This window comes from Ascaphus truei, unplaced genomic scaffold (genome assembly GCF_040206685.1).
Source record: "Ascaphus truei isolate aAscTru1 unplaced genomic scaffold, aAscTru1.hap1 HAP1_SCAFFOLD_3081, whole genome shotgun sequence".
Classification (NCBI taxonomy): domain Eukaryota; kingdom Metazoa; phylum Chordata; class Amphibia; order Anura; family Ascaphidae; genus Ascaphus; species Ascaphus truei.
The window spans coordinates 1-26,190 of record NW_027456051.1 but is presented as its reverse complement, the minus strand read 5'-3'; the positions used below and the strand labels follow the sequence as shown (position 1 = coordinate 26,190).

General features: G+C 43.3%; 1 protein-coding gene across 2 annotated transcripts; it reads right to left on the bottom strand.

Annotated features, from left to right (window-relative positions):
• Positions 1-944: 944 nt before the first annotated feature.
• On the bottom strand, positions 945-24,082 carry LOC142483209 (platelet-activating factor acetylhydrolase-like). 2 transcript variants are annotated; one of them, XM_075583277.1, is made up of 12 exons: positions 23,963-24,082; positions 17,259-17,463; positions 15,804-15,965; positions 14,997-15,147; positions 13,911-14,004; positions 12,722-12,790; positions 10,562-10,709; positions 8,412-8,525; positions 7,286-7,377; positions 6,455-6,625; positions 4,273-4,421; positions 945-2,600 (listed from the first exon to the last, which is right to left on the bottom strand). In XM_075583277.1, exons 2-12 carry the CDS (start codon positions 17,316-17,318, stop codon positions 2,488-2,490), a joined length of 1,323 nt encoding a protein of 440 aa, XP_075439392.1. In that variant the 5' UTR covers positions 17,319-17,463; positions 23,963-24,082; the 3' UTR covers positions 945-2,487. The 2 variants fall into 2 exon arrangements, with proteins under 2 accessions (XP_075439392.1, XP_075439393.1); XM_075583278.1 differs by lacking the exon at positions 17,259-17,463 and having other exon boundaries at positions 23,963-24,074.
• Positions 24,083-26,190: the final 2,108 nt, after the last annotated feature.

Genomic DNA, 26,190 nt, shown 5'->3' with positions numbered 1-26,190 from the left:
GGACACTGGGTGGGGAGCACCAGACATTGGGCTGAGGGGATGCGGATAGAGCATCGGGTTACGTTATGTTATGCAATGTGTTATGGTATGTGATATGTGTTCTTTAGTAAAGCGTTAGTATTGTTTTATCTACGTGTGTGATGGTATTTCTTACTCAGGGCTATCTTTCCTAACGGGGGATCCTGGGTAAGTGGAGGCGCTGCACCAGGTATGGTAAGGGTTTCCCCAGGCTCCCAGCTAGCGGAGGCTCAGATCTCCTGGAGCCACAGGTGTGATACGGTACCAGTAGTTCTTTTGTGTAGGAGGGTTCACAAAAAGGGCTACATATATATAGATATAGGAACCATGTTGAATGGTTTTGAAGCAAAAGGTGGCACTGTGTGCTCATTTGCATGTCATTTCCCAGAATCCCTTGCTGCAGTGGAAGTGCTGTGTGATAATGGTGAAAGGCGGGGTTGCAGACCTGTCTAAGACATGCAAATGAGCATACAGTAATATTTCCATTTGCTATATGCTTTGCTGTGGAGGGTTTTTGTCACTTTTTTCACCCACCATAACTTACCTAAGTATATAAATATTCTCTCTCCCTCTGTCTGTCTGTTCACCTGTCCGTGCGCCTAGTAAAAAAACTTAAATAGTAGGCAAATCAAAAGTATATGAAAGAAGCAATATGTGCAGTGATAACTATATAATCCTTTCTAGTTGCCGCTAGAGAGCAGTGAAATGCAGCAATATGGAAACAAGCTAATAATGATCCCAAAGTATCTGATGTTGGGTCCCAATGAAAAAAAAATATATATAAAATGATCCAGGTCACAAGACAGGATATAAGAAAAATGTTGAACAATAGGGTAAACAAAAATAAATAATAATTATTCATTATTATTATTATATATTAGGATATAACAAAAATTAGTGTTCTGACAAAAGCTCACCAGTTCATGCAAATTTATGGAAAATATGTTTTATTATCATTTTGAATAAAATTACAAACCATCCAAGTTAAAGCATGGCACTTCTATTTACATATTTATTAAATAACAATTTTCCAAATATGAACCCCCCCATCCCATGTCCTTGTATTCTTGTTAATTTGACCACTCTCACACTAAAGAAAATGTCAGGAATGTTAAGTCAGTTTTAAACTGTGAGAAATATGAAGATCAATTCCAGTTTTCACATCCAGTTAATATTCTTTCCCAAGTTGGAGGGCTTTCAAATGAGTTCTGTCATGCAAGGTATTCTGCTAGTGCTTGTTTTACCCCCATTACTTCCTCAATCACACGATTTGAAAACCAGTTTATTTATTTTCAAGAAGAAGACCTGAGAACAGGGGTTGGAGCATATTTTGCAGACAGGGGATCCACTTTAAAATCTCAGTGGGAGGTTCTTCTGTTTATCTCCATTCACTTCTACATGGGCCAACACGGTATTCCTTTGGCAAAGTGTTGCCAGTATTTCTTGTAGTGGTTAATGATGGTCTGGTAACATAAGTCCTTGGCTGGTCATATGCCACTGCACATTTAATAAATTAAATAGAATAAAAAGTTCTACACTGTAAAGAAAAGTTACATGATTAAGAGGCTCTGCACCCCAAAACAGCTGAAGAAATACTCCAGATCCAGTTAAAAAAAATAAAATTATATGTTAGTAAAAGCAACAAAACTTCCCATCGCCTGTTGATACAGATGTGAATCAATAATATAAAACGGACGGTACTCTCTTCTTCCGCATATATTCAAAGTTTGTATGACGAATAAGCTCAAATTGTGCCATCTCCTGTACAGATTTGGATTTTATATGCACTGTAATTGAAAAAAACAAAAAAAACAAATGGTTCTCTGTACTGTGAGCGCTTCACGTTTTTTTCAACTCTTTCATAACCTGCAAACGTTTCTGAAGATGAGCCAAATGACCACAATTGGAAACACTGGTTTCTCAACTCCACTATGGAAACGGATGCTTGTTGTGCACCTCTTCCAGATTATGACCAACGCTTTTTTTTTGTGTCCGTATGGTACTGTAGCATTAGAGCCAGCATCCTTGTGCGTCTTTTGTCATTTATGAAAATGTTTTGAGCCCCACAGAGAGCAGCAAGAATGGTGTAGTGCAGAGAGTATTCACACCTACTCTTTTGGAGTAGCGACAACACAAACCCCCAGGAAACTGGATTAAAATAGAACATTCTTTGTTTTTCACCCCACCGCTAGCAACCACCCTGAGTGAACAGAGAGTAAAAGTTCAACAATTGTGGACCATACACACATTTTCTTCAGGGAACAGCCTTCTGGAGTGGTCCTGCACTGCTGGTCTCTGCAAGCACATGGGTAAAAAGCAGGATCTTGGTATGAACCATATGGATCAATGAGAACGGTTCTTGAGGTATTGATCAAATCTGAATTAACCCATTCAGTACCAGAGGAGTCTGCAGGTCCCCATGACAGTGAAGTGGTGGTCTTCCAATAATTATTTATTTCTTGCGACGTATCATCCGACCACTTCAGTCTGCATTGTAGGTAGGGGAATGTTGGTACCAGGGATGACGAATTCCCCTTCTCCTTCTATGAGAGAGTCCCACTGGTTGAAATCCTTCTGGAGGCCTGGTTTGTAAAGAAAGAAACAATATGAACAAACGTGATCAACCTTTTTCCGTGTGTTTACACTCATGTTTAACGCCCTGATTAGATCTGCAGGTACCTGTATTTTAAATGTTCTGTATTCTCCCACTATAAACCCCCCGCATACAAAGTAGGTGCTATGTAAAATTAAATAATATTCATTTGTAATTTAAAAACAAAAAGGGGAGGTATGGTTTGGAAAAGAAGAATAGAGCATAATTTGAAGTTTGTTTTAAGTGGATATTGGAAGAGACTGCTACTTCACAACAGCAGTTAATGTTAATAACACCCCCCCCCCAATAACATCATGGCTTTCTATTGGATATTTAAACGCTGCCATTTCGTTAGGCACACAAGCTCCATGGCTGCAGATACCAGTATCCCTACAGAGGTAAATATCTCTGGAAGCAGAGGGTCCCTGTAGCTGTTCAGTTCCGGAGACCCCCTGCTTTAATCCTGTAATAAAAATAAATGTAGACTTGCAATTACCCCCATCTGAACACTCATATAGAGTTTTTACAGGCCTAGAAGGGTATAACACCAGTTAGGCATTAATTAACTAACATATCATGATTTCCCCTCTTCTCTCAACTTGAGCTAAAGACCTATTTCAGGGTCTGTCTATATGTAATGCCAATACATTCTTTACATCACGTTACTGAAGATAATGCAACGTACTAAAACAACGTGACGTTAAGCCCATTGTTCGGATGTTGTTTTTGCATGTAATTAGCTTTAACAGTTTGAGCGCCCAAGGACGTACTTACTGTCATGGGTTCTGGCACCCGGTGTGCCCCATGACATAGAAGCTACGTATTCCCCCCCGCAAAAATGATTGTTTTCATAGGGGAGCACAGAGGACGCGGTCTGAACCGATGATTAACAGAAGGGATGACGCCTCCCCGTCCGCCATCAGTCACATGATCGGAGAGGCACATAAAGGGTTACGGATCCTATGCCAACTCAGAAAACGGAGCGTCTGTTTTCCTGGTTTCGGTAACGTCCCCTTATGAGCCCTGATTTAGCCTTAGTATCTCTATACCAGGTGTGGCCAACTCCAGTCCTCAAGGACTACCAACAGGTAAGGATTTTAGGATATCCCTGCTTCAGCACAGGTAGCTCAGTCGAAGATGTATGGTGTGTGTATCTGGTGTGTGCATAAGTCTGCATATAGTGCGTGTACCTGGTGTGTGCGTGCATCTTTGTATGGTGTCTGTGTATGGTGCGTGGCATTGGTGCGTAGCGTCTGTGTATGGTGCGTGGCATTGGAGCGTAGCGTCTGTGTATGGTGCGTGGCATTGGAGCGTAGCGTCTGTGTATGGTGCGTGGCATTGGAGCGTAGCGTCTGTGTATGGTGCGTGGCATTGGAGCGTAGCGTCTGTGTATGGTGCGTGGCTTTGGAGCGTAGCGTCTGTGTATGGTGTGTGGGCCGACTGATTCTTGAGCCGGTTGGATTTGACCGTTGGGCCAAAACTTGCCAGCCAGCCCCTGAGCAGGGATATCCTGAAAACCTGTCCTGTTGGTATCCTTTGAGCACTGGAGTTGGCTACCCCGGCTCTATACACATTGAGCTTCTCACAGCATGCTTTTCTGAAAGAAAATATCACTGAAACAGTACCCCAATCCAACCCTGACCAGGCTCCTGACCACTTACCCAAGTGTCTTTGCAGAAAGGCTAATGTCACATTATTGATAATGTCCATACACACATAAGGATCAATTTCTCCTTTCAACTGAAATAGTTTCCCTATTAAATAACCAGTCAGGAATGTGAAGTCCGGGAAACTCTGATGCACAGCCCCCCTGCAAAGAAAGAAAATCCACAGCTCTGAAAAACTGCCGGGAAGAAATACAAGACCGGAGAACAGTGTGGAGCCCCCACTACTGCTTGGTTTGATTGTGGGCGGTGCTCTTCGGTAGCTATTAATAATGATAACATAGAGAACCGTACCCCGAGTTTAGCACTCAGGCTCACACTCTGATTATTACCAGAGTGTGAGCCTGAGTGCTAAACTTGGGGTACTGTTCTCTACGTTATCAAGAAATAAAAGAAGAAAACTTCCAGAGACAAACGTCATTTAAAGGAAAAGTTACAACCACAAGACCCATATTTTATTGTGAAATTATTCTGTAGTTTTCTATATTTAATTATTCAGTTCCCTCCACAAAATTACGTACAATCAGGGCCCTGTGTGAACATATACAATATTGTGTGCAGACTTACAAATACATTCTTACGCACACACACTACAATCTATACATTCTTGCAGACATATACATAGGAAAAAATAAATAAAAAAGGGGCGCAAAGGAGAAACAACAAAGACACAATTAGTAAAGCAAAATACAATTTATATGTCCGAATGCAACATAGAACACTTACATATAATAAAGGTGGATCATAGTGATCCCGATCATCCGCAATGCCACAGAAGTGTCACTCTAAGACACGAAACGCGTTGCGGTGAGATCATACGCGGCGATGTAAGATCCGTCACGACGGACGGCGGAAGCTTCCACCTGTGCATACCCACGAGGACGCCGACTGAAGGACTGATCCAGGCATCTGAATTCCATCATTAGGGCCGGGACGCACTCTTTCCTTTCAACAACTGGGACTTTGGAACCTCGGGGCTTCGGTGAACTAAGGTCCGTTCCTCTGTGGCATTGCGGATGATCGGGATCACTGTGATCCACCTATATTTTATGTAAGTGTTATATGTTCCATTCGTACATATAAATTGTATTTTGCTTTACTAATTGTGTCTTTTTGTGCTTGGAATTGCCCGGCTGATCACGGGAGACAGGGAGCTGCAGGGAGAATCACATTGACTGTGACGAGATATAAGTTAAAGCACAGCGGGCACTGTATTTTTCTAACGACATATACATAGGCACACATTTAAACACTCGTATTAGTGGGGGCGGCTGCAGGATCTCCATAGATTTGCCTTAAATACTGTGTATTGAGAGCAAATGTTCCAGCTTAAATGTAAACAAATTGTGATTGTTCTCAGAATAAAAATCTACGATGGTTGTAAACGGTTTTCATTTAAAACTTATTTGTAAACAATATTTGGTATCTCGGGTCTCTCGGGCTGACTTTATACACATCGAATCCTTGAGCTCGAGATAACGCAACGTGTAATGGTGAAGTGTGAAGACGGGCTCATCTCACAGAAGGCCAAGGTCTTTAAATGACTGGCCCCGAGACATGTTAACCCATTCAGTGACCTAATGACGTCCCAAAAAAGTGCAGTCACTGGGGCCCTTATGACTTACACGACATTGCCCCTTACTCGGTTTTTTAGAGGCTGTATGGGATCAGCGCTCCACGTCCCACACTGAAGGGGTGTGCCCTGCAGGGGTTAATTACCTTTGCAATGGGACTGGAAATGGTCAACAATGCAAAACGGACGGTAAATTGAGCTCGTTCCATGCATCCAAATTAACGCGGGGTATAGATACTCGTCTACCTTTCTTTACACCAGTTATAAGATCAACACCAAGCCATCGGGGATTCAGACTCCGGACAATCAATTTTGTGCCGATGCGTAGGCCTTCGCCAATTGTTTCCGCAACATGACTATAGCCCTGATTGTGTGTGTTTGTGTGTGTGTGCGTTGGGAGTCCAGAGAGAGTTAACGGAGGAAGAGATTCAATTTTAGGAAAAGTATGAAGGAGATCACAACCATTTACATACAGACATAATTTCTGTTTGGTTTTAGGGGAATTATGTTTTATAGTAGGATATGTGTGTGGGGTGCGGGGTTGAAAGTGGGTAAAAGATTCCCATTATACAATGCAGTGCATCGTTCTGCAGGGTGATTACTTACTTGATGGTCATCATCTTTCTCTCCACGGTGGATGAGTCCATTTTTTTCATTAGCAATATGTTTTCCAGCCACTGAAACTTTTCCGAGTTAACAAACAACAGCGGCTGGTGGATGGCTGACAAAATGTCTTCTTTTAGGGGCAACATCCATGCGTCCAAAGCAACCCCACACCTAGAAACAGCGAAGAATACTTGGGGGTTTCTGCTCAGCTCACGTCTGCAATGTTCTGCTCTGGGAAAGATGTCACTAGTGCCTTCAGATCAATCATTTCATAAAAGTATCTTACCTATTGTAAAGGCCTCTGGCAATGATGCAAATGTGGCGTCTTTAATTCAATTCACACTAGATACACTACTGCCGTTTAGGAACCCAGCCAAAAATCTTTAAAATGACTGAACCATTAACCATAAGGTTGACTCTTTCTGTGTACACCCTCTACCGTTCTGTGTACTGGCTTCACATTTAACCTTCACAGTGCCCTAATGATATACCTGGTACGACTTGGGTCTTAGCACGCAAGACACTCTTAGGTAATGGGTAATTGCTAGTTTTGTTGAGGCAGATCAAGATGACTGGTCAGTCTTTAACTGAGTCACTGTTTGAGCCACCTGTGCTGAAGCAGGAATATCTTTAAAACCTGACCTGTTGGTGGCCCTTGAGGACTGGAGTTGCCCACCCTTGAATTAACCTATTAAACATGTCACTGCCATAAGTTCACTTTGGTCCTAAGAGGACCTGCTCCTTTCTGACCTATTCACTGGAATGTGCATTGCATCATAAAGCAAATCTGGGTCTATGCATCCAATGAAATACTTGAATGAAACGGCTTACCTAAACCGTGAATCTCTGCCGAGAGCTTTGATTGCTGTAGCGCCACCAAAAGAATGGCCAACAGCGGCTATTCTGCTGACGTCAATGGAGTCCTTAAAGCAAGAAGGTAAAGTTACATAGTAGATGAGGTTGAAAAGAGACATGCGTCCATCAAGTTCAACCTATGCTAAATTTAGACAGATACTTTATCCTATATCTATACTTACTTATTGATCCAGAGGAAGGCAAACAAAACTCCAGTGACATACTGTATCATCCAATGATATCTCATAAAGGGAAAAATAAATTCCTTCCTGACTCCAAGAATTGTCAATCGGATTACCTCAACATTCTTCCCATATATACTTATTTGGTATATCCCTGTACACCTTTCCTTTCTAAAAAGATGTCCAACATTTTTTGAACAAATCTATTGTATCTGCCATCACAGTCTCCATGGGTAATGAATTCCACATTATAGTTACAAAGTGTTACAGTACGTCTGCAACTGCAATTAATCCAAGAAAGCCGACCACTTCTATAGAGGATCAACATGTCACTACAAACACTGGATTGTTATAAGGTTTAGATCACTGGGATTTCTCTACATACTGTATATGAAGAAAGCTTTACTGCTCTTCAAGTTCCTTGGAAGTGCTGTTGGGGAGGCGTTGGGCCTTTAGAAGGAATACATTTTGTTTTTACAAGTTTATAGGTCTAAAACTGTACAATACCTGTTCTCGAGCATCACTGCAGCAGAATGCTCACTTCTCATCCACCATGCTGGTGTATTAGTTTCATCCTTTCTTATCAGGATTATGGATTACTCACTAATTTGGTGAGTAGGTTAGTTTAAACATCTCCTTTATTACCATTCCATATGTGTGTGTGTGTGTATATATATAATATATAATATATACAGTATATACAGTATATATATATATATATATATATATATATATATATAAATAAATAAATAAATAATCGGTCCTCTTTAACCTTAGTCAAATTAATGAAATGTCTGTAAATATAACTTATAATGATCTATTGTCACTATAAGTCTGTGCCAAGGACATATACTTGAAACGAGAGCTAACTCTCATTATAGTAATATAAGGCAGGGGGAGCTCCAGACTACTGTACATACCTTTAACAAACTCCAGTCAAAGTTTAAAGGTAATGCATTGGTTACTCGTTTTCCAGCATTGATGTCAAGCATAAGATCTAGGGCTCTTACAAATTCATCCGCTCTCTGCTGAACCTAAACAGGAGAAAAACAGGTTCGGTAATTAATGCTGGGGACAGCAGACAGGCCAGGATTCACTAAGCCGTGATGCTATATATCGCACCCCAACCCAGAATTAACCAACATTCACGTCAATGGTAAGATCAGGGAGCAATACCCCTCATGCCGGCTTGGTGGATTCCAGCCATACTGCATTGGGCTCACACACTTATTATTTGACAAGGTTCCAGCCCAGCATGCAGCGACTTGCAGTGTAATCGTATCGATAAGGAATGAGGCAGCCCAGGTACAGAACTGGCATAACCAGATACAAATGTAAAATAGTGGTGATTCTATGAATCAACTCAGGGAAAGTTTGCTTTGCTTCACTGCACTATTTTTTTGCTTAAACTTATGAAGTGTAAAAAGCTTTTTAAATCAAGCTTCTTATACCTGCAGACTGCTTGCCGCATTGCTGGGAATATGTGTGCTTATTCATTTGTGTTAACAACTCCTCCAAGTTTGAGGTCAAAAAGTGTGCTACTGAGCGTGGCAAATGTATACAACAAAAGATAGGGGAGCCTACATCCAATGCTATATCCAATGTGACAAAACATATATGGTAATAGTAATAATTATTTAGTTAAACCCTTTGGCCAAAGCGTCATAAGCCATCATACCAACGTCAATGTATAACCAAATTTGCAGGTCCTAACACTATACTGTGAACAATTATAAACTGGTTAATTTCAATAGGAGCTGATGCCTTCTAGACAGAGCGCGGCCGACAGGTAAGGTGAGCTCGGATAACTCTGCCTCTGGCGTTAAACAACTCACAGAACTTCTTCCATTGTTTTGCTATCACCATTACTTTGCGGATTCGCACACTGGAGGGTCTGCCCTGGATGGATGGTCTACTAACCATTCTACTCATCACAGCAAGTGAGTGTTTGAGGCTCTACAATATACTCTAAAAGGGCAATATGGATTATTTAAAATGTCTGGAAGAAATATATGACGCCGATTTTCCTGGCTGCTGCGTCTTTCCAAGGCTGAAGGACAAGCCACTAGTATACATATGCAGATGACCCTCCAATTGGAGACCTCCCATGTTTGCTTTGCTATCTAAGAAAATCGTTTTTATGTTTATGTACACTGTGTGAGCACCACCTTCCTTTCTGGACTATGTCTACTTGCTCCCTATTCTAGACACATACATGTCATACATTTCTAACCTTCTGTATTTCAGCCTCTGCGTGACACACACACAACTTGTTTTTACCTTTTACATTCAGAAAGGCTTATGCCACTTTCCTTGTGCTGCTCTACAGTGCATCAGGGTATGTGCCATCTGCTCTACAGTGCATCAGGGTATGTGCCATTTGCTCTACAGTGCAGCGGGGTATGTGCCGCCTGCTCTACAGTGCATCAGGGTATGTGCCGCCTGCTCTACAGTGCATCAGGGTATGTGCCGCCTGCTCTACAGTGCATCGGGGTATGTGCCGCCTGCTCTACAGTGCATCAGGGTATGTGCCGCCTGCTCTACAGTGCATCAGGGTATGTGCCGCCTGCTCTACAGTGCATCGGGGTATGTGCCGCCTGCTCTACAGTGCATCGGGGTATGTGCCGCCTGCTCTACAGTGCATCAGGGTATGTGTTGTCTGCTCTACAGTGCATCAGGGTATACAGAATTCTATCTGCTATTCAGTGCATTGGGGTATACAGAATTCTATCTGCTTTACAGTGCATCAGGGTATGTGATATCTGCTCAGGGTATGATTTGTCGATTGTCAAAAGAGGGAGTTAGTTATTGGGATGTAAAAAGTGTAGCATTTCTCTGGCACTTTTGCCTTTTCCTGAGCTTAACATAAAAACAGGTCTGAGATTACATCAGCTTCCTTGGTTAACAATCTGTCAACTAGCAGAATGCTATTTCTCATCATACGTCACAAAGCTTTTGTCTTGTTACATGGGCATCTGGCTGCAAGATGACTAGTTGTTAAAACCTGCCCTTTTTCAGCATTTCTAGGCTACATTCCTTCATTACGAGAGCACAGTTTCACGGTGAGTACCTGTTCAAAGCGGAGAGGATACTCCTGTTCAGCTGGTTTTAGTCTCCTGTTATAGAGCCACACCTCTTCCAAAAGTCCACAATCCTGCTCACAGGCGTCGGATGGGGACTTCTCTCGGAAATAATACGTTGCTGAGGCGGATGCATCTCTGCAATAGAGAATTATTCCATATGACCCTTTTGCTCGTCTAGCCTTCTGTTTTGCAATGTCTCTTATTTTGAGTATCAATATGTAGATCTCAGACAATTAATTATTATTATTTCACACCTTCTTGACTGTGAGGCCTACTCTAAATGTGTTGCGTCTCTTCTAGCATCAAGAGGGTTACGTGGTTTAATGAAAGCTAAATTGAGCCTATCTGGACAAGATGAGCCTGAGACCTGTAACTTATTGAGGTTCTCAAATAGACGCCCAGAGATGAATAATCTTGCAGGTGATGGGGTTTTCTAGAAGTCTTGCCTGCTCTAACCCAGACCACATCAGCAATCCTTCTGCTGGTACTCTGGATGTGCAGAGGGGTTACTTCTAGATAAGAAGGCCAGATACTGTGCTTCTTATTTACGATCTGCAAGAGGCCTAGTAAATTACATTTCTGGTTTGAGCAAAAGAAATATACCTATAATGGACTCTGTTGAAAACAGTTTATGGGAATGATGTGATCATTTTTGACATTTGTAAAATAGTTATATTTTTTACACTTTGCTGTGTGTTAATAAATAAATTGAAAAGCTGATAAATAGTTGTTAGATAAATAATTACAATTAATTAGATATTAGTATTAATATTAGGTAATCTACAGTTAAATAGAAAACATATGTCAGCTAGGGGCGCTCAAAAACCTATGTGGTGAGAACAGCTTTAAAACACATGTTCACATCAAATCAATTCCACATTAAATACACATAAGTATAAATAAATAAAAACCATAGAGATTAAAAAGTCCGATCTTGAGGGTGCTGCTATCTTCAGCAGGAAGCAACACAGGCGTTCCACAAGTACACTATAGAAAGATAAAAAAAAGCAGAAAAGCCCACACCTCATAGTGCAGTATTAAAACTTTACTTGGCACAAGTGCACTTTATGCATTTACAAGATCGTTGTGCATAAAGAGAAGAAGGTATAGTTGTTACTGTGGTCCAGGAGTAGTGTATGGAGTCCCTTATTCCTGCTGGCGCGTACGCCCGACTCATCCGTTCAGTGGAACCTCAGTTCTCCTCATGCTTCCGCATCTGTTGGATGATGCGCCGCCACGTCACCACGTCGTGACGTCACTCCTTGCCGAACGGGAGTCACAGGATTGGGTACGGAGGGTGGATAGAGCCGGAGCTACTGCTGCATGCGCCACCAGTTCTCCACCCTCTGGTGGTTTCTGATTGGCTATTGCAACACTGTGGGCGTGACAAGGACTAGCGTGAAGGAGCTAGGAGAACTGGTGGAACGGAAGCACGAGGAGACCTGAGGTGCCACCGGACGGATGCGCGAGCAGGAACAAGGGACTCCATACACAGACTACAGGTAGTCCTCGTTATCCAATGTTTCACTTTACAATGAATGTCATATCCAACGCTTTACAACACAACCATAAGGGCGATTTTTCGACGCCGGAATGCATTATCCAACGCTCACCGCCACTGATTAACATGGGACTCACTTTACAACGGTTTCACTATCCAACGCTACTTCCAGAACGGATTCCGTTGGATAACCGAGGACTGCCTGTACTGCTGGACCACAGTAACAACTTTACCTTCTGCTCTTTATACACATCGATCTTGTAAGTGCATTTTTTACTCTTGTGCCAAGTAAAGCTTTTAATACTGCTCTATGAGGTGGGCACTTTTCTGCTTTTTTTTTATCCTACTTTGCTGTGTGTAACAGGATTTGATCCATTTTTTTTTCCATATTTGTTCTTATGACTTTTGAAATCCTCAATCTAAAGTACAACTATATGAATTACTGTACATGTAATATCTACACTTACACTAGTAGCAAGTGAATGGGGTTGTGTAGGTATGATGTCACCTTTTTGGTCACAGTGTTTAAAAGAAGCAGGTTTTCCATATTAATATTTAATTACCTCCAGTCCCAAAAGAGCCTCTGCAATGTGTTACTCGGCTGCCTAGTACTGAAGGGGCTAAAGGCATAGTAACTGATACATACCTGTGTTCAACAGCAGCAACTATGAAGCCTTGCGATGCCAGCCCAATGCAGATAGCAGAATACAGGGTCCTGTAGAAAATGGTTTCATTTTAATTCCACATGGAAAATATGATCAGGATACAATTCTACTTAGCAAGCAAAGAAGGGTGAGGAGCAATGCTGGTCCTTTCTACCATGTAGTAACAAAGGAGGGAGAGGGAGTAGGGGGTTTGATACCTTTTATTTGACCAACAAGTAGTTGATATATTGTTACAAGCTTTCGAACCTCTTAGGGTCTCATTGGGTATGGCAGAAATACAGACAAAATGTTATATACAGTGCTTGTAAGAGAGATATCTGGTTGCATGAGCCTCTGGCAGATGTATCTTTGCAGTGAATATCATTAACAACCAGGAAAGTACCCCGCCCCCTCTTCATTCAAGTTGGTAACGTTAGGTAAGGTCTTAGGCCTAAAGAGCTTACAATGCTTAGTACTTAGAAAATCTTCTTGCAACCGACTCAAATGTGAAAAGTTGGGAGGTGACAGTCAGTAAAGCAGGATTTACATTACAATAGGTGTCCCCTCTATGGAGGGGCATTATAGCCAGGTGGTCTCCCAGATTAAGACCTCAGCTGCACTATCCATTGAGACTGACAGGCTCCTGAAAAAATGCACTTTTAACCCTTTGAGTGTACCATGACGTACGCCGAATGTCAAAGGCTGGGACTCTCGGGGCCCTATGACATACATCATGCTTGAAATGCTCGTTTTCTAGGGGGAGATTGCGTTCTGGAGCATTTCATATCCGGAGATGCCTGCCCGCGACCAGTACACAAAGCAATCAAAGGGTTAAACAAGAAGGACCTTAACTAAGATGGCTTCCAGGCATCCGGAAGAGAGCCAACCAGTAACTGTGACACCACCATGGAGACATCATCACCAAGATGACCGCTAGGAGAGGCAATAAGTAATTGTGCCACCCTTTTTGGTCTGCATAGAAAAGGTTTGCAAGGAGGTGAAGGGGATGCTGATAAACAGAATTTTAACAATAAAATATAAATATCGGGATACAGACTTATTACAAACAATCTTTGTTAGATTTACCTCAAATGTAATCATACAAAGGACCACTGATTTCATCGATTTAATTTCATGAAATCCTTACAAACAGAAATATAAATATGTTGTACACTTTAAAACATTTATTACCTGAAAGCTCCAAGGCCATGGGAGAATAGAATCAGGGGGTATTTCTCTCCTGGTTTAAAAGGTGCGTTCCATTTAGCAGGGCAGGTAACAGAGCCTAAAGCACAGAGAATAAACACGTGAGTGATTCTCAATGAGTACACAAAGTGCGTCTGGAGGACGAGGTGCGCATAGAGCACGCAGCGAGCTCTCCATACAGATGTAGCCTGACTTATCTTTCCTGGAGCCGCAGGAAAGAAGCACATTTTCCATGGCTCTAGGGAAGCTTTAGCAGAGACAGACACTGTTTTATTCTCTGCAGCAGGTAGCTTTCTCCAGCCGCGGGGAACATTAGTCGGGCTCCATCTGTATGTGCTACGTGGCTATGTTGGATATAGAGGAGGGGTGGGCAACTCCAGTCTTCAAGGGCCATCAACAGGTCAGGGCTTCAGTATATCCCTGCTTCAGCACAGGCGGCCCAAATTAGTGGCTCAGTTGAAGACACCTGTCCTGAAGCAGGGATATCCTGAAAACCTGACCTCTTGAGGACTGGAGTTTCCCACCCCTCATAGAGAGCAATGTACAGTTGTGTGAAAAAGAAAGTGCACCCTCTTTGAATTCTATGGTTTTACATATCAGGACATAATAACAATCATCTGTTCCTTAGCAGGTCTTAAAATTAGGTAAATACAACCTCAGATGAACAACAACACATGACATATTACACTGTCATGATTTATTTAACAAAAATAAAGCCAAAATGGAGAAGCTATGTGTGAAAAACTAAGTACACCCTTACTGCTTCCATAGGAATTAAGATGCTAAGTAGCAGACAGGTGCTGCTAATCAAATGCCCTTGATTAATTGACCATCAGCAAGTGTGACCACCTCTATAAAAGCCGAAGTTTAGCAGTTTGCTGGTCTGGAGCATTCAGGTGTGTGTTAACACAATGCCAAGGAGGAAAGAGATCAGCAATGATCTTAGAGAAGCTATTGCTGCTGCCCATCAATCTGGGAAGGGTTATAAGGCCATTTCCAAACAATTTAAAGTCCATCATTCTACAGTGAGAAAGAACAGATGAGGAAAGTAACACATATTTGGCACCTTACCAAAAAAGTGACTGAAAACGTAATTCCCAATAGTCCGGTTCATGTTCAGGGTGTCAGCAAGGCCGAGGTAATATTCTTTCCTGGGAATCCACACAGCATCTTCATAGTTTTCACTGTCTGAACAAGGGTAATACAGACGGACAAAGCTTCCCTACGGAGAAGAACATACACTTTTTGTTAAACGTGGACAGTTGAATAACTTGTATTACAATGAAAACAGCAGGAAAGGTTATTGAAATAAGATATCCACATTATGATGGCACACTTAAGTATCCTGGTCTGTCATTCATTTAGAAAATCTTAATAACAGTAACTGGGCACGGAGCAGTTGTGTGTGTCATTGTACCACAGAATCATCCCAGTACAACTCCGTGGGGCAGATTTATTTAGAGCAGGAACGGGTTGGCACAGTCAATCCTGCGTTCACTCCTATTTAAATCAATGATAGATAACGCCAGATTGGCGCCAACTCACCCTGTAATGTTAGTACCTATCAGTTTAATACGCTGGCATAATAAGCATGACTACCCCTGGAAGAGTGTAATGTGCAATTTCGAGGTTTAATCTTCACAAAATATAGACTGAATGAGTAATTTAGTGGTTAGAAAAGCCTTTGAAGTGGGTCCCCTCCAGTGAAAATGCCAGTGACATGTCTTCTTATGACCTTAGCCAAGTCCCCCTATCTCCCTGTGTCTCAGGCATCACACTTCGATGTTCTTCTTTTTGAGAGTGACTTGTATGACAGCCTTCAAACGAATGCACAAGACCTGAGAATGGAAGTGTTAAGAAGTGATTTTAGTGTAATACCTGAATGGTGTGATCACTCATAAGGTCTGTGCATCCAACACTATGAGGTCCGTTTCCAGCAGGTACGCCACTGAACTTGACACTGCTGTTGCTCCCCATGTCCTTTGAGACTTTACCATTCACACCTGCAAAATGTATTGCCGCATAGACCGTCTCCTGCACCTGGAAGACAGACCGGTTGGTATTGGTTGGTATGAGCTGCCGATGGCATTCACAGCACTGAATATATCACACACGTACACAACACAAATAGCAAAGTATTGCAGAGAGGCGCAGAACAGAAGCACTTTTCTATGTCTACAGAGGATATAATTGGGGGATCTGCCATCTACCTCAAGCCAGTTACCAATACAAACGATTCAAAAAGCCTCCCTTTTGTAGCACTGCTAAGCTTTCCGGTTCAAGATTTGGGTATTTGACAAGTAAAAAAAATAAAAAAATACAGTAATTTGTCAATGAGCCTGAACCTGCAAAATATTGTAAAACAGTGATCACAATTAGACCATTTTATATATAACATTCAAAGAGCTAAGTTGCAGGTCATCAGTGTCAATCAGATCAATGTCATTACTCTGATATTTAACAACTCAGCGAATACACAGACGTGAGGACCTGTGGAAAGCGTGCAGATTAATGAATGGGTTCCAGGCCTTTTAACAGGAACAGAATGAGGAATTCATATTTGCCAGAAAATAATTGAATTATTTGGGTTCTATTTCAAATGGTCCTGGTCAAAACGCAGGAGGTTAATGAACCAACATACTTCAACTCTTCTAGAAAAGATACATTGACATGTACATCTCATCTTCAAGTATGTCCTCCTATTGTACTTGTCAGGCCAAGAAATATAGTTACAACCTGCAATATACAGCATGTATACTTGTCTAAGACAAATACAGCTGCCAGAACAAACTAGACCAGGAGTGGTCAACTCCAGTACTCAAAAGCCACCAACAGGTCAGGTTTTCCGGATATCCCTGCTTCAGCACCGGTGGCTCAATCAGTGGCTCAGACCTGTGCTGAAGCAGGGATATCCTGAAAACATGACCTGTTGTTGGCCCTTGAGAACTGACATCGGCCACTCCTGTGGCCCTTGAGGACTGGAGTTGGTTACCCTACCCCATTCACTAGACCTATTGGTGGAAAGGTGTAAATTTGGTATAATTTGCAAGTCACAGTCTCCTCCATAATTAAAAGGTCTGGAAATATTTGGGGTTCTTGCATATCAAGTGACAAAAAAAAATAAAAATATCCAGACATCCAACCTTTCCAAAATGACTGTGATTGCAGAATACAACGATACTGAGAACTAGTTGATATAGAGCTTCCAATGGTGGTGAAACACAGTCTCTTAACCAGCACGCCATGTCTACTTTAAAGTCTTTTACACAGATATGTTTGCTGCTTAAGAAGCGGTTAGATGGCATTAGTGGAGACAGACATAACATTCCTCACCCAAAGCAGAACTCGGTTCAGAATGAACACTTGTTTTGGTAACCTTGTTACTTGAGCCATGTCAGACTGTTCACCGTCTGCATAAAGTGCCCTCTTGTTAGCTTTAAGGCAGTGTAGTCATCATTAGGTTTTGCCTTTTTGCCCTGGTACAGTATAGGGCTTCTGTGGGTGCTGCTCCTTGGTGGCTTCAGTTGATCCAAGGAGGCTATGAAGAGTACGGTATTGCAGCGGTTCAGTAGCATTCACTTGTTACGTGGTATTACCGATCACTACTACACTGGGCATATTTTGCAACAAACTCTAAATGAGGCAATATCCTAGTGTTCCGCCGGCTGCAGAGGTTGTTACATTTTGATCTTTGATCCTCTTGGCTCAGTGACTCACTAGCAATCAAATATGACAATCGTGCACCCAGAGTTTGGAGCTCATCCAGTGACATGGCCTTTACTGGCTGCTATTCGTGACTTTTTTTTTAATTAAAACATGAAAAACCCACCTAGATCATATAATCCTACTAGAATGATGGTAATGCAGCCATTTAGAAGCAATCACGTGTTGTAGTACCTATCACATTCAAACTGCCCATTTCCCAATCAATGATTAAAAGCAGCAACTCTGATTGTATTTATTATGAAAATCAATCTGTCACGCACCAAACACATCTCTATATACTTGTACAATGGAAAACAAATGTTAAAGCTGTCAGAAGGCAACATAACGATGGCAAGGGACCAGTAAATCCATGAAGGATTTCCGGGTGATACTAATATACCAAACCCGAAATTGGGGAGTACAGGCATACCCCGCATTAACGTACGCAATGGGACCGGAGCATGTATGTAAAGCGAAAATGTACTTAAAGTGAAGCACTACCTTTCCCCACTTACTGATGCATGTACTGTACTGCAATCGTTATATACGTGCATAACTGATGTAAATAATGAATTTGTAACAGGCTCTATAGTCTCCCCGCTTGCGCACAGCTTCTGTACAGGTAGGGAGCCGGTATTGCTGTTCAGAACGTGCTGACAGGCGCATGCGTGAGCTGGCGTTTGCCTATTGTGCGATATGTACTTACTCGCGAGTGTACTTAAAGTGAGTGTCCTTAAAGCGGGGTATGCCTGTATGTTGAAAAGCTACTGTGTGTTGTTATCTACGGTAGCTGACGAGACTAAACAATTACCAAGCCACAAATGTATGATTATAAAAATTATTTATTGGTTTGTTTTTAGATTTAATAAAAGGCATAACAAATTGCAATTATTTAAAATGTAATATATACAGTATATTGGTGCAGGTCTCTTAAAACAATTAGCAAAAAAAAAAAACCCTTTGAAGTGTTTGAAATAATAGTGTTAAAGTGGCAGTCACGTACGAGACAAACAAGGAATTTGTAAACAACTTGTCAATGTAGTTGGCTTTATTAAAGATTACATTACCCATAAAATGATCACTAGTTTGCTTCCTGTGCACAGGGAATTGTTTTCCGTTTCATCAGGTCTGTTTAATTATAACCTTTCCCTGGTAATTATTGTTCTTACTCATAATCTCTTTGGGGAATAATGGCGGCAAAATTAGTTTAAACAAAAACGGGGGAAAGAAGAACACACACACACACACACACACACACACACACACACACACACACACACACACACACACACACACACACACACACACACACACACACACACACACACACACACACACACACACACACACACACACACACACACACACGTTCCCAGAACACAAAATAAATGACTGCTAGACGTTGGGTATATGCCAAAAGTGTAAATTATATTATGAAAATAAACATGCTACATAGCAACTATGTGGTCAGTACAAAGGGATAAAAATATCTGTACAACCAAAACGGTGAAACCTAAGGTGACATCCATGCTGCCGAAAACCGTGCGGAGGAGTGCGTGCACCACGCTTTAGGCATTGATCGCGTCCATAGCCCACGCGTGACAGCAGGGGGGGGGGGGAGTGCGGTGCACGAGGATTCAGTTCAAACTGATTCCTCGGCACGATAGGCAGATCACATGAGCAGTTCACCAAATGAGGGCGAACCAGCTCTGTGATGTCACAGGCACGCCCCTAGACACACACCCCATGGCATGTCTACCTTGGCCACAATACGCTCTCCCTTAACACGGGTGACGTCACTAGCACGCACGCCTCTGCGTGGTCTTCTGCTGCATGGACGCAGCCTAAGGGAGTGGGAGGGGGGTGGGGGAAGGAAAGGGAGTGTCACAAAGAGGGTACGGAAAAAGAAATAGAAAGACCACAGGGGGAATGAAAAGTGATGCAAGTTGAGGGGGGCAACGTTTTGGGGCAGTAGACGACTTCTTCAGGCCCGTTCCCACAGACCCAGATGGGCTTATGGTACTTTCCTGCAGCCTAACTACACAGTCCTCCCTCAAATGGACTAAAAACAGATTATAACACATCAATGTATAAAAGGTCAATAGTGCACCATAGAATAGACTCAGTCAATAAAGCAACCCACAATGACCTATACAGTATATAAAATGTGTGCACACCACTTCACATTAAAGTACATACTCTTTCATTTGGCACTGGGGTACATGTTCTATCACTTGGCACAAGTGTCCCAGCAATTGCTGATAAAGCAGCCTATCCGTGCTGCTGGAAAATCGAGACAACTGCCTAGACCAGGGGTGCGCAAACTATTTCCTCTGCGCCTCCCTGCCTGCTCGCGCCCCCCTCCAGGCTTGAATTTGGCGTCACATGACGCCACCGGGTCACGTGACCCTGTGGTGGTATTTGACGTCGGGTTGCCATGGCGATGCGTCGCCCGACACAAAGGTAAGTGAAGTTATTGGCCTCGTGCGGTCCCCCGGCATTCCATTTAAATGCCTTCCGGGAAGCGCGGGGCCTCTGTAACTACCGCCCCCCCCCCCAGTTTGCGCAACCCTGGCCTAGACCATCGGGAGGCACAGACCATATAAGACAATTGTGGAGCAAGATCCAGAACACAGCAAATTCAGATTAACGAATCAGTAACAATACATGTCTCCATCAGCAAAATCTGTCTGCACACACACACGCACGCACGCGCGCGCGCACGCACACGCACACACACATATTAGAGAAGACTGTAAAATCAATCCAAGGTACTTAATTACTATGGTGATTTGTCTACTTTTTTTAAACAGCGTCAATCATTCATATTTACCAAATTAAAGCTGCCACGGCCATTAGTTAATTTGCCCTTATTAATGGCTATTTTTGTTTGATGCAGAGATTCTACTGCGGCAATTAGGACTCGTAGCAACATCATTATAATTATAGATTCATAAGCACTGGCAATTGTGTTATATAAAAGCAGCAGCCCGTATTTACCTCTTCCCATTCATATCTATCCCTCTGGCACTGACAACTTTTCTGCTGCATCTCAGGAGCAAGACCTTCGTTACCTTCCGTATCCGTTTGCATTTGTCCTTGTATGTCACTCAGTTTATGTAATTGATGTCACGCTGTACTGTGCTGAGGAATATGTTGGGGCTTTACAAAAAAAGGATAATAATATCATAAGCTCTCCTATGTCTTTCTAACACACACATACTGTATATACAAAAATCCTGGGTGACCAGCCTAAAATTTCCCCTTGGCTCCTGTGCTGTAAGCAGCAATGACAGCAATAGCACTCCCCAGCCACATCAAAGCCGGATCTGGAGCGCTAGGACTGGCAACAGCAGTGATTGACAGCTCAAATCACTGGCATGCCGCTCAGTAAGCAGAGGAGAGGGGAAATTCTCATGGGGAGCAGGAGGCAGGACACGAGGGCTTGGGTGGACCTAGTCAGAAGGGGGGAAGGGACAGCTAGTCGAAGCCTTTCTGTACGCTGCCCTGTGTATATGACAGTGTCTGTGTGAGAGAATGTGAGTGACATACAGCCCTACCCACCCCTCCCGCGTCTAACAAAACGCTGGGTCCTAATTGTATATATCCGCGGCGGTGAGCGTTGGCTAATCCGTTCCCACGTCGAATAATGCGTTCAGCGGAATGCATTATCTGGCGTCGGCTAATCAGTTCGACTGATGACGGACCTCCTGTACAGAGGTTTGCAGAAGTATTCAGCCCCAACCAATAAATGTTACAAGTTGTGCACATTTTATTCCAACTAATTGTTGTCTTCTCTAACAACAAAAACTTTTGCCACATATCTGCAATATCTATATGATTTGTTTTTTTAACTTTTTGGTCTATATTCCAAGTGTTACATCTGGCGCAAGCTCAACACTGCACATCACCCAATCACGTCCCATCTGTCAAGCATGGTGGTGGCAACGTCATGTTATGGGGATGCTTCTCTTCAGCAGGGAATGGGAAGCTTGTCAGGACAAGAAGAGAATTAATGTTCTTGAGTGGCCCAGTCAAAGTCCTGACATGAATCCAATCGAACATTTAAGGCGAGACTTGAAAATTGCAGTTCATCAACGATCCCCCCAAAACTTATCAGAACTGGGTAAATATTTATGTGAAGAATGGGCAAAAATGTCCCCTCCTAGTTTGCAAAGCTAGTAGAAACCTATCCGAAAAGACATAGCAGTAATTGATGCAAAAGCTGCTTCTACCAAGTACTGACTTAAAAGGCTGAATACTTATACTACTAGTACATTTCCCCTTTTTTCTCTTCCATTGCTGACATTTAACCTCATCCTCATATAACAGTGTTCAGTTTAACCATACAATGTATGTATGTGTGTATATACAGTGTGTATATATATATATATATTTATTTATTTTTAAGCTACCATACTTGGTAGTACTGTACTTGTTGCTAAGATGTAGACTTTTATAGTGGGGTAGTTGACAAACTGATCCTTTAAAACCTATATAAAAGAAAAAAACCTCCTGCTTGCATTTCCTTTGGAAAGCTGAATATAGCTAAATGTATGGTGCCAGAAAGAACAGCATAGTTACAAAGCACAAACAGACACTGTTTCAAGAGCTTCTTCTTTTGTGTGGTAGTACAGAATAAAATACCCTTTACAGCTGAATAGTAACAAAGCATCATTTGCAAACTACTGGGCAACAGTGATTTTATATTAAGCCTCTGCACCTAGTATGTTTAAAAAATGCCTGAAAACAAATGAATAATGCATAGCAGATTCACGTGAACTGCTTGTTCATGCGAGTACAGCGTATATTAACATTAACAAATGTCAATCAGAATATATTTCTGCAAACAGTTTCTAAGTGTCATTTTAAATAGAAAAAATATATATTTTTAAATCGGGGCAATAGTTTTTTTTAATTGCCTCCTCAGTTTGCTATACAGCAGGGGTTCTCAACTCCAGTCCTCAAGATCCCCCTCCCGTTTCTTGTAAAAAAAGATCTGTCAGGTAGCAGAAGTCTCCCCTGCGATCGCCATCAAATATATTAAAGAACTGTTAAATTGGACACAAACAGAAGATGGAGCAGTGTGTCAGAAGAAACTTTAATCTACATTGATACAGTATTCCCGCCCGCCCCCTTAGTTTCTCAGTTACATACACCAGCAGTCAACATGGTTGCAGTAGCGGCTTGAAAGACAACTCTATGGACAGCGATACGGAGTAACAGAGAACAATATATGATCACCAAAGTAGTCATAAAACCAGCACTGAACTGAAACGTCAAGTTATCACGTATTTGATGGGATAACAAACACTATTCGATCACTTTCAGTGATTGGTTGTAGGACTACCTCAGTGAGTGTGTATATATATATATATATACACATATATATATCTGTACCGTGTTAGCCGAGCTTAATAATCAAAATCGAATAGACGAGATATATATTTTATATATATCTCCATACTTTTTTTTTATGCCTTAGTTTTATAGTGAGTTTCATTGAACTTTGCTAATCTCATTGCATTTACTCAGGCAGCTGAGGCAGACAGTGCATGCGCCACTCATATCTTTACCGCAGACCATGCAGACGAACAGGCTGCCTTAAGGCAGCGATCGCGTCCATGCGGCACGATGAAGCAAGCACGCGTTGCGCAAGAAATCCGTTCAAACTAATTTCTTGGCGCGACAGGCCGGTCACGTGAGCGGTTCGCCCTGACCCAGCTCCGTGACGCCCCTAGCCACGCCCCCCCCACAGGCCACAAAACGCACCCGCGTCACGCAGGTGACGTTACGGGTGCGCGCACGCCTCCGCACGGGAGAAGGCACCATGGTACCCAGCCTTACAGGGGCTGGGTTTGGAGCACAGGCCGCAAGCTGAAGTGCCCCCAGATATAAGGACACAGTACTTTAGTGCGTAGGGAACATGTATTTTAACAACTCTCCAGGAAAATATATTATACTGATTATAAAAAAAAACGCACGAGCTGAATAGGTTCCAGCAGTTTAATGACACCCTGTGACCTGCAGGCAGTACTACATGTAAATATACATTTCAACTACACAATACAATGGTCGTGGCACCAATAACTATCAGTGAAGTGCCCAGCAAGTTCCAGTAACCCAGGGCCCTTTCAGCACCGAAGGGGTTAAATGATGCGCGAGCCTCTGGTCGTCATGACTTAACTCAACCTCCCCGCCCCATCCATGACCTCGCGCATCCCGCGCGCGCACTTTTCACCGCACGCGCTGGTCCAACCGATACAACCGCCGTTTTCCCTCCCCCACCTTTATGAATTGACATACTATGCAATCGCAAAAGCCATTTTTACCTTCCTCCCCCAGCCAGCGAGACCCCGCAGCGCCTTGGTGTCCAGTGCTGTGAACGGGGTCCTCACTGGCAGGGGAAAGGGAGTGGGGCTGCACTATGCGTGTCCGGGGGCGGGTCGCAGCGACTATGATTAAAGTCACATGGGGGTGTGCCCGCCTCGCTCCTGACGTGTGGGAGGCTGTAAGAATGTAATGAGCTATCTCCATGTGTCAGAGCAATAGCAGAGGCAGCAGCACAGGGACACACTCTACACATCCTCACCACCAACTACTGTACTATGCACGTGTACACATCTGTTTTAGCGAACTTTTCCCCATAAATATATATAGATGTCTGTGTATAAATATATATATATATAATCAAAAAATAAATAGACGATACCGTTCTGTGGCTAACGAAATGCTTTTATTTGGCTACATGTATATATTTATATATATATACACACACATACACACCCCTATGGTGTCCGGGGTTGAGTCGATGACATCTAGCATGTCCAAAGTATGTGGATCATTTGATGCGGACATGGTGCGGAGGCTGAGGGAAAGCGGGTGCTTTCCCTGGCCATGGTAAGCGCGCCGCTTGTGGGCGTGTCTAGCGGCGTGCCACGGAGCTGGTTTGCCATCATTGGCCGAACCGCTCACGTGACCGGCCTGTCGCACCAAGAAATTAGTTTCAACTGATTTCTTGAGCAACGCATGCCCCCTCCCGCGCGCATAGACGCAAGCACAGCCTTAAGGCAGTCTGTTCGCTTCGCGTCCGCACGGTCTGCGGCACCATGTCTGAGGCCTCAGGTTACGGCCAGGGTGGCGCTAAGCGGGCGCTCACACTCACTGGCCGCGATGAAACACATTGCAGCAATGTGTGTGGCCAGCGTGAGCGAGCGCCTGCGCATGCTCGGCGCTAAGCGGGCGCTCACACTCACTGGCCGCGATGAAACACATTGCAGCAATGTGTGTGGCCAGCGTGAGCGAGCGCCTGCGCATGCTCGGCGCTTAGCTGCTTGCCGAAGCAAGCAAAATTGAATTTGTCTCTCGCTGGCGCATAACGTGAGCGGTTCGCCCACTGAGGGCGAAGCAGCTCTGTGATGTCATGGCCACGCCCCCCCACGCGCGCACCTAGCCGGCCACAAATCTCCCGGACGAGCAGGGAGCGTGACGTCACCACGCATGAGCGTCAGCGCGCTCGTGCGCTGCGCCCTGTTCAGCCGGGCGATTTGTGGCTGGCTAAGTGCACGGAGGTGCACAGAGCTGGTTCGCCCTCATTGGACGAACCGCTCCCGTGATGCACAAGCGAGTGCCAAATTCAAATTTGCTTGCTTGGCAAGCAGGTAAGCATCGCGCATGCTCAGGCGCTTCCTCACGTTGGCCACACACATTGCCGCCATGTGTTTCATCGCGGCCAGCGTGAGCCCGCCACGTCACAGACAGTATACTGCTGGTAGTTGAGACTTGGATCAGACTCATGCTCAGCTGTTTTAGTTGTTTCCCTATCCTTATACAGCTACATTGTAGCAACTCAGATCTGCAGCAACGTTTTGCTACATTCATTTACCTTCACTAGTAGCGGATCTACATGGAACTTGAGGCTATTTACTGTACTAACGGGCACAAAATTATTACACGGATGCAAGGCTAATTATTCATCTGCCTTCAACATTCGCTAGCTACCTTGTGATATCTACAAGCCCTAATATCTTTGATTATACTTCCTGCTGAGGCTGAGTCAGTGATCTGAGTGAAGCAGACACTGGCATGTCTCATTTCCAGTACAGCATACGATCCTCCAGAGCAGATCCTGATTTTTTTTGGTTGCATTGGCTTCGTGCTCTGCCCCAAGGTATTTAAATGAAATGTTGGGGGGCTCACGGCTCTGCATCTTCACTTACCGTGACTCAGTTGGCTTCAGCAACGCGGCATCTAATGAATGCCACGTCGCCATGGCAATGCGTTGGGGTCACGTGATGTCACATGACCCCGCGGCATCATTTGACACTTCAGACCAGTAATGGGGGCGGGAGCAGTGGAGGAGAGCAGGCTGGGGGGCACCAGGAAAAAAGTGTACGCACCCCTGCTCTACAATTCTATTTGTCTATACTTTATGCAAACACAGCTTTGCGGAATACATTTGGATTTAAATCCTTTCCTCACAAACTATATGATGACAAGTGTTACATCTGGCGCAAGCTCAACACTGCGCAAGCTCAACACTGCACATCACCCAATCACG